Source organism: Echinops telfairi, unplaced genomic scaffold (genome assembly GCF_000313985.2).
Source record: "Echinops telfairi isolate 266 unplaced genomic scaffold, ASM31398v2 ScPeMD7_70;HRSCAF=299, whole genome shotgun sequence".
Taxonomy (NCBI): domain Eukaryota; kingdom Metazoa; phylum Chordata; class Mammalia; order Afrosoricida; family Tenrecidae; genus Echinops; species Echinops telfairi.
The window spans coordinates 10,809,692-10,817,257 of record NW_022103968.1 but is presented as its reverse complement, the minus strand read 5'-3'; the positions used below and the strand labels follow the sequence as shown (position 1 = coordinate 10,817,257).

The 7,566-nt window shown below is 47.1% G+C and overlaps 1 protein-coding gene across 2 annotated transcripts in view; it reads right to left on the bottom strand.

Moving 5' to 3' along the window:
• EIF3A (eukaryotic translation initiation factor 3 subunit A) overlaps positions 1-7,566 on the bottom strand; it is a 39,662-nt gene that overhangs the window by 3,471 nt on the left and 28,625 nt on the right. Inside the window, exons 14-20 of one of the 2 annotated variants that reach the window (XM_045291293.1) lie at positions 6,745-6,858; positions 5,096-5,218; positions 3,808-3,961; positions 3,245-3,429; positions 2,049-2,131; positions 625-1,203; positions 398-594 (exon numbers count right to left, since the gene is read on the bottom strand). In XM_045291293.1, the coding sequence (XP_045147228.1) occupies positions 398-594; positions 625-1,203; positions 2,049-2,131; positions 3,245-3,429; positions 3,808-3,961; positions 5,096-5,218; positions 6,745-6,858 (1,435 nt within the window). Of the gene's footprint in view, positions 1-397; positions 1,204-2,048; positions 2,132-3,244; positions 3,430-3,807; positions 3,962-5,095; positions 5,219-6,744; positions 6,859-7,566 lie in introns of both variants that reach the window. The other variant, XM_004700904.2, reaches the window with a different exon arrangement.

Here is a 7,566-nt window from a genome sequence, read left to right as displayed (position 1 = left end):
ACCACTTCTAACACAGAAGCCACTGTAAGGGTATTCAGGATGTGGAACCCGGTTTTCATCTAAAACAGGGGCTGGCAAACTGGCTCCCAAGCCCCTTATGGACCAAATGGAAAATGAAAATAAACCAACCCTAGCTTCCTCTAAAGGATAGTATTCAGATAATGGTGATTTCATTTTGTTTGTGAAAGTGTATTTATGGCTCTCGAATCCCTTTTAAATTACCATGAAGGGCAGGATTGGCTCTTCCCTCTCAAGTTTGCTGACCCCTGGGCTAGATGACAGTGATGAGTGGCCGTGCCTCCCCGTTACTAACACTGCGCATTAACGTTCTGCTTTCTACCTGTAAGCACACACGGCAGGCTCTACGAAACACGCAGCCCGGCTCTCAGCACTGTACCTGGCTTCCCAAATGGCCTCCAGGGCCCAGGCCTGGAGTCATCACCCCGCCGGGGAATTCGGTCATCATCAGCACGCCTGGAGAGCCGGTCATCATCCATGTTTCGCCAAGGCCCCCTGTCATCATCCGCCCCACGCCGAGAAATTCTATCATCGTCAGCATTCCTCCAAGGTCCTCGGTCCTCATCCAACCCGCGCCTGGGACCGCGGTCCTCGTCCAACCCACGCCTGGGACCGCGGTCCTCGTCCATACCCCTTCTGGGACCGCGGTCCTCATCCATGCTCCGTCTAGGACCTCGGTCCTCGTCCATGCCTCGCCTGGGACCCCGATCCTCATCAGCATTGCGCCAAGAGGACCTCTCGTCGTCAGCACCTCCTCGTCTTGGGCCCCGGTCTTCATCCATCCCCCGTCTTGGGCCCCGGTCTTCATCCATCCCCCGTCTTGGACCTCTGTCCTCATCCGCTGTCCGCCAGGTCCCTCTGTCCTCATCCAGCCCACGTCTGGGGGGCCGGTCATCCTCGCTGCAGCGCCAGCTGGGCCGATCTTCATCTCCGATGCGGCGGGGGGGCCTGTCGTCCTCTGCAGTCCGCCAGGAAGGCCGGTCCTCGTTGGCCGCACGGCGGGGGAAGCGATCTTCTTCAGGCCCCCGCCGAAGGCCCCTCTCATCCTCCACACTCCGCCGAGGAAGCCGGTCCTCCTCAGGTCTGGGCGGGGACTCTCTCTCCTCCTCGTCGCCCAGCCGCCGTGGCTGGTCTTCATCCCGCCGCACGGCCCGTTCCTCATCCCGTGCCTCCCGTCTCCACTCCCTGCAGAGCAAAAGCCAACATGGTCACAGGTGAATCAAAAGAGCCCGCCCATCCTCATGAGAATTATTTTTCATTTTACTCATTTCTGAGAAACACTCCACAAACTTGGGGTCGAGATTTTTGACAAGGAAGCCAAGTCCAACCAATGGGACAGATTCAGTCAATGGGTGTCAGGCTCACCTTCCACATACAGAAAAGGAGCTGAACTTATAGACCAGCATTCCCTCAACATGCAGCAAAAACCCACATGTAAGAACAAACACCAGAAAAACGAGTTCTTGGACAGGACCTACTGCTGGCTAAACAGCAGGTTCTTAAAAGCAAGCGCAACATAAAAACAAAATAAAGTGGACACTATTTCAATAGCTCAAAGGTGGAAGCCTACTCAAGTGCCCATCCCATAAGGATGCCCAGGTAACTGAGACATGCTGTCACCATACAATGGGCTTTGGGCCAGCCACAAAGCAATGACCGGCTACCAAGAAAGATGAGGCAGGCTGGAGTGCAGGCCTGGGAGCTGGGGCCTTGCAGGCAAAATTCCTAGACACCGGACACCAATGCACAAGAAGAGCACTGGACCCATAGGCGCTGGGAGGTTACATGGGCCTTTTCCCCAGAGCCTCTGAAAAGACAGCTTTTCTCTAGCGCTAGTACCCTCTGTCCAGAATTCTAGTCTCCTGGGTGTTGAGAATAAATGTTAAAAGCCAAAAAATTTTTATAGCAGCTCCCTACATCTTGGACCAACTCTGTAAAGAGTGAGCTAAGTAAATTAAATCACATGTAACAGGAGAAACATTACAGAACCCCACGTGAATAAAACATCCAAAACAAGATAGAACACTCACTTCTCAGGAGGACCTCGACGCCACTCAGACTCCCCCTCCGAGCCCTTTCTCCATGTGCTCTCCGACTCGCCCCAGCGAGAATCCTACAGGGACCAGAGTTATTAGCGAGAAGCAATGCACTGGCGACACTTTAATTATGAGCTGCTATTACCAAAAAGCGGTTTTAATTCCCGAACAGACAGAAGTGAAATCAGCATTTTGGAATTCACGGATTTTGACTGAAAGTTCCCTTTGCAGAGTATGTGAAAAGAGCCAAGCAGTCCCAAAATGCTCATGACCCAACCTCCTAAGATACAACTGTTAAAATCCATAGACAGGGTGTGGGGAGGGGCACAACAGCCACCCTCTGTGAGAAGGCAGGGCTGGCAATGTGAGACCCTTGGGGTGCAGCTACCAGGTGGCCCAAGGGCATATGCAGGTGAGTAAGGGCTCTCGAGGAGCCACTTTAAACAGCTAAACTGTGAAAGAAAAACTTTTGAGGAAAACACAAGGAAGTTTTTGTAGAGCAAGAAGATAGAGAATTCACCTGAAAAGGAGAAAAATGTGACACAACATAGATATTTTTTTCTAATAAGTAACGTTTGTAAAGCTCAAAAACAACTGTTAAGCGGGCTCTCAGTCAGATACAGAGTTCACCCACAGGCAAAAGCTACCCAGCCAATCCCAAGAGAACCCAACAACAGAGACCAGCGTGGTTTCTGTGTTTGTAAAGGGGCAGGCAGGGAGCTGGGGTGGATTATACGTAACCACTATAACAACAGAAAAATTTTAAACTGTGTTGAGAAAAACATTAATTTTCCTAAAGACAAAAGGCAGTAACAGGGGCATGCTTACGGACAAGTAATCCAAAACCTGTAAAAACCCCGGTCTGCCCAGCTTTTGCTTATGAATCCTCATCTTTGAGAGGCAGACCAACTAATAATCCAAAAATAACGAAGAAAATACCCTACTGCCATCGAGTGAGTCAATTCTGACTCACAGCAACCCCATGAAACAGAGTAGAACTGCCTACCCAACACCCTGTGGGTTTCCGACTGTGAAAGGTTTAACTTTCTCATCATCGTCAGTGTTTTCTAACTGCTGACCTTTTGGTTAACAACCCAGCGTGCACTGCCCCATGCACAGAAACTCACAGTACATAATACATACAACACACAATAAATGAACACAATAAATACAACGGCTCTTGCACTTACCTTTCTAGAAAGCGGATCATCGCCCAGTCTTCTCTCCTCCTCTCGACGCCGTTCTCGCTCCTCAATCTCCAGCTCTCTCTGGCGTTTCTTCCTCTCTACTTCTTCTAACTTCTTGACATGCTCCTGATATTCACGCATCTCCTCCTCGCGCTTCGCCCGCTCTGCCTGCTCTCTCTCTTCGCGCTCTAGAGCATTGAACAGATTAGGAAGCAGGCCGAATACCAGGCCTTTTCCCTATAGCTTGCCCACTTTCCAGGGATCACACGGGCAGCACTGTACACAAGTAAACTCCTAAGAAAACGTTAAGAGCCAACTGGCAGAAGACACTGAACAAAACATTACTTCACATGGATGAATAAAATGCAGCCTGTTGTGAGACAGCATCCTAGAAATGAAAGCTGGCTGACAGAGGACTTCACAGAACTGACTGAGGACGCTCCTTATCCCAATTTCAGAGAACTCAGGGAGAGTTCATTAGGAAGTCAATTACCTTTCTAAAGTGCCCTCAGCTAAACCTCCCGCCAGCCCTCCCCCACTTCCTGTCTCAGTCCACAGCCTGGTACCTTTGAGCATCTGCTCCTCGGCCCTCCTCTGCTCCTCCTCCTCCTTTTCTCTGTAGTAGGTGACTCTGCGCTCTTCTTTCCTTTGCCTTTTACGTTCTTCCAAGCGATTATATCTTTCTTTTGCTAGCCGCTCTTCAAACTGTTTAAGTTTCTCCTACAATTGATTGAAGCCCCCCCCCAAATCATTGTTTTTCAAGAGCTAAAAATTAATTGTAAACTTAACATTTATAAGTACTGTTCAAAATACCAGAAAGAAACCTTTTAGTAAAAAAAACAAAAGAAATCCCAAATGTCAAACATTTTCTGGCGTGCCAGTCTCTTGAGATTATTAGCAGAAGCAACAAAGCCCACATGGAAGAAGCACATCAGCCTGTGTGATCATGAAGTGTAGATGGAATCAGGCATCAAAGACCCAAAACAAAAAATCTTATCAATGTGAGTGAGGGGGATTGCAGGGTAGAGACCCACCCAAAGCCCATCTGTACACAATTGTGACCCTTACAGAAGGGTCACAATGAAGAGATGAGCCAGTCAAGGTGCAGTATAGCATCAATGAAACATACAACTTTCTTCTAATTATTTAATGCTTCCTCCCCCCACTATCATGATCCCAATTCTACCTTACAAATCCAGCTAAGCCAGAGCATATACAATGGTACAGATAAGAGTTGGAAACACAGGGAATCCCGGACCGATACATCCCTCAGAACCAACAATGAGAGTAACCAAACCCGGAGGGTAAAGGGAAGGTGGAGGGAAAAAGGGTGATCTACATAAAACCCCCTCCCTGGGGGATGGACAACAGAAAAGTGGGTGAAGGGAGGCATCTGTCAGTGTAAGACATGAAAAAATGATAATTTATGCTATTATCAAGGGTTCGTTAGAGAGGAAGGGTGGGAGAGGGAGAGGGTAAAATGAGGATCTAATACCAAGGACTCATGTAGAAAGATGATGGCAACAAATGTACAAATGATGGCAACAAATGTACAAATGTGCTTAATGTATGTGGATGTATGTATGGGTTGTGATTAGAGCTGTATGAGCCCCCAATAATACAATTAAAAAAATTATTACCAACAGTACCAATCTCTATGTGTTTTCATATAAAATAACCTAGATGATTAACGCAAATTTAAAGCCAAGACACTCTATAAATTAGTTTTCTCTGAACCAAACAGCAACATTGGTTTCCATAGACTACATACTTTCAACACCTAAGAAAAAAATTGATGATTGCCTATTTAGCCTTTGACCATGATGCCTTGCATCCCTCAAGCCAGGCACTTACCTCATACACTGACTGCCTGGCGTCCTTGAGGCGCATCACAAAGGAGTCTCTGTCGTCGAGCATCCGGGACATTCTGTTCTTGTGTTCGAGAGCTTTCTCCCGCTCCAGCTGCATGGTAGTTATCTGCAGATACACGGCCCAATGTCACATTATAAAGCATTCACTGGGATTACTAATCTGACCGTATATGAATAAATTCATGATACGTATCCTTGAAGAGTTAGTAGCAGCTGTTTAGTCAACAAACAGAAAGGAGACTAAGCTCTGAGCCAAGCAGTCTCCAGGAAGACAAGCAGGCGGAGATCAGCCGTGGGGTATCTGTCAGAATCAGTTTTTACTCAGACCCCTCAATCCTCGGCCAACCTTCCGCCTCCAGCCCTGTGTGACGTGAGCTGGTCTGCTCACGAGCGGCAAGCTACAGTAACTCCTGCCACAGACTTGCAGTCTTCCTCCCAGGGAGTGCTGGTGGGTGTGGGCTGTCAATTTTTCAGTGAGCAGAGATCCCAGCTCCAGAAATTACAAAGGAACAACTCTAACACGTACGGGGAAAACTGAACACCATCCGGTTTGCTTACAAGTGGAATTGCCCCATGCGGGTTTCCTGGCTTTGTAATCAATCAACAAGCCTTATCTTCTGGGACAGTACTGGGTGGGTCTGAAACACTAACCTCCTCAAGTTCACAATCAAGTACAAACTGTGTGTGCCACCCCAGGATCAAACCACTTGGTAAGAAAATGGTTAAAGAAATGCATTTTTTCTTTCTTAAAAGCACCTGGAAGGTGAGGCAGGAGGCATTTACTGTGGGCTCAAGGGTCGAAACAACAAACATCAGGGCCAAAACGGCAGCAATAAGGCCCGCACATTTATCCCTCAGACTAGTTTCCAGTCCTTAGATATTAAGTCATTACAAAACACTTATCTTTAAAAATCAGACGACCAGACAACACTTCCTGTTCCAAGTTCCCTGAATGGTAACAATCTGGTAGAACCAAAGGCATTTTCCATGTCAAGATCCTAGAATGTCACTAGTCTCCTCAGCCCGTGTGTTTAGAGGACAGCTCTCACATTGTTACAAAATCCCTTCACACCCTCCCCCATATACTCAGTTTGCAGGCATATGCAAACCCTGCTTTAGATTCACTAAGTAAAAGTTAACATAGACTAACAAAACTCATAGCGTCGCCCAGAGCAACACTGCAGGATTCCACTAAATGGAATGAATACCCCACACTGAAAAACTAGGGTCAAAAAATCTATCAGTGACTGCCTAGTGCTGAGGGGAGGGAGGTGGGGGTCACCACAGATAAGGAGTTTCTTCTTGGGTGATAAAACTGCCTGAAAACTACAGGAGGGGTGAGTAACTTTGTGCATATACTAAAAATGCATGAATTGTACACTTTAAATGGTGAGTTGCATGGCACATGAATCACAGTTCACCAAAACTGCTTTCAAATGAGTTGTCAGGGTGTCCCTGTATTACCCAGCTTCAGTTTTAATCACTCTGAAACATGATGCCTCCACCCATCTACAAGCTAAGTTACTGAAGCACCGTGTGAGCAAGAGAATAGGAACTGAACTTTGAAGCTCCAGTCCCCTTAGTGACATGGCAAAAAACTTACAATCTACAAATACTAAATTAACAACTTACTCTTTCTTCTTCTTGTTGTTCCCATAGATCCATGTCTTTAATTCTCTGCTCTTCATATGCACTCTTTATCAAGGGGATTTCTTCCAAACGTTTAGCTCTCTCAAAGTAGTCAATCTGAATGGTATGAAAACAAATGTCAGGTAAATGTGTGTGTACAGAAAAAAAAAAAAATGTGTGTGTACAGATGGCTTCCGGGATGATGGTGCTGAAAGAGAGCATGTTACTTAGACCTCTCTTCCTGTGAACAACTGGTAAGGAGGCCAAGTAAGGGAACCCAGACACAGGTTATCAAAGAACTACTAATTAAAAAAAGTCACGGAACAGATGGCTTCATAGGATTCCTACCAGGGATGCAAGGATGGTTCAACATCAGAAAAATCCATCAACATTATCCACAACATGAGTTCACTGAGGTAAGTTCAACCAATAGATCGGGCATAAGGGAAATATGCAGTTCCTGGGCTGGGGATCAGATAACTCTGGCATGAGCCAGACCAAACTAAATGATGTTTCAGTGTACCAACCCTTGAGGGTAACATTCCTGCTCAGAGGAGCTCGTTCATGGAGAGGACTGCAGAGCCAGTCCAGTCCCCTTCCACACCAATGAAGATAAACAGTTTTGGGAGAGCGGATGGTCTGACCCACCCACATGGGGACAAAGAGGGAAGTGCAACAGACCAGCAATGGGAGCAGAGCCACAAAGTCCCTGAGGAGTCCCAAGTGTAGACTGCTGACTCTGACTCAAGGGGCAGCACTTAGACACCTCATCTGAATTGGTTGGGGGTACTCACTCACAAGGGGGCCACACTGAAAGTTCAAAGT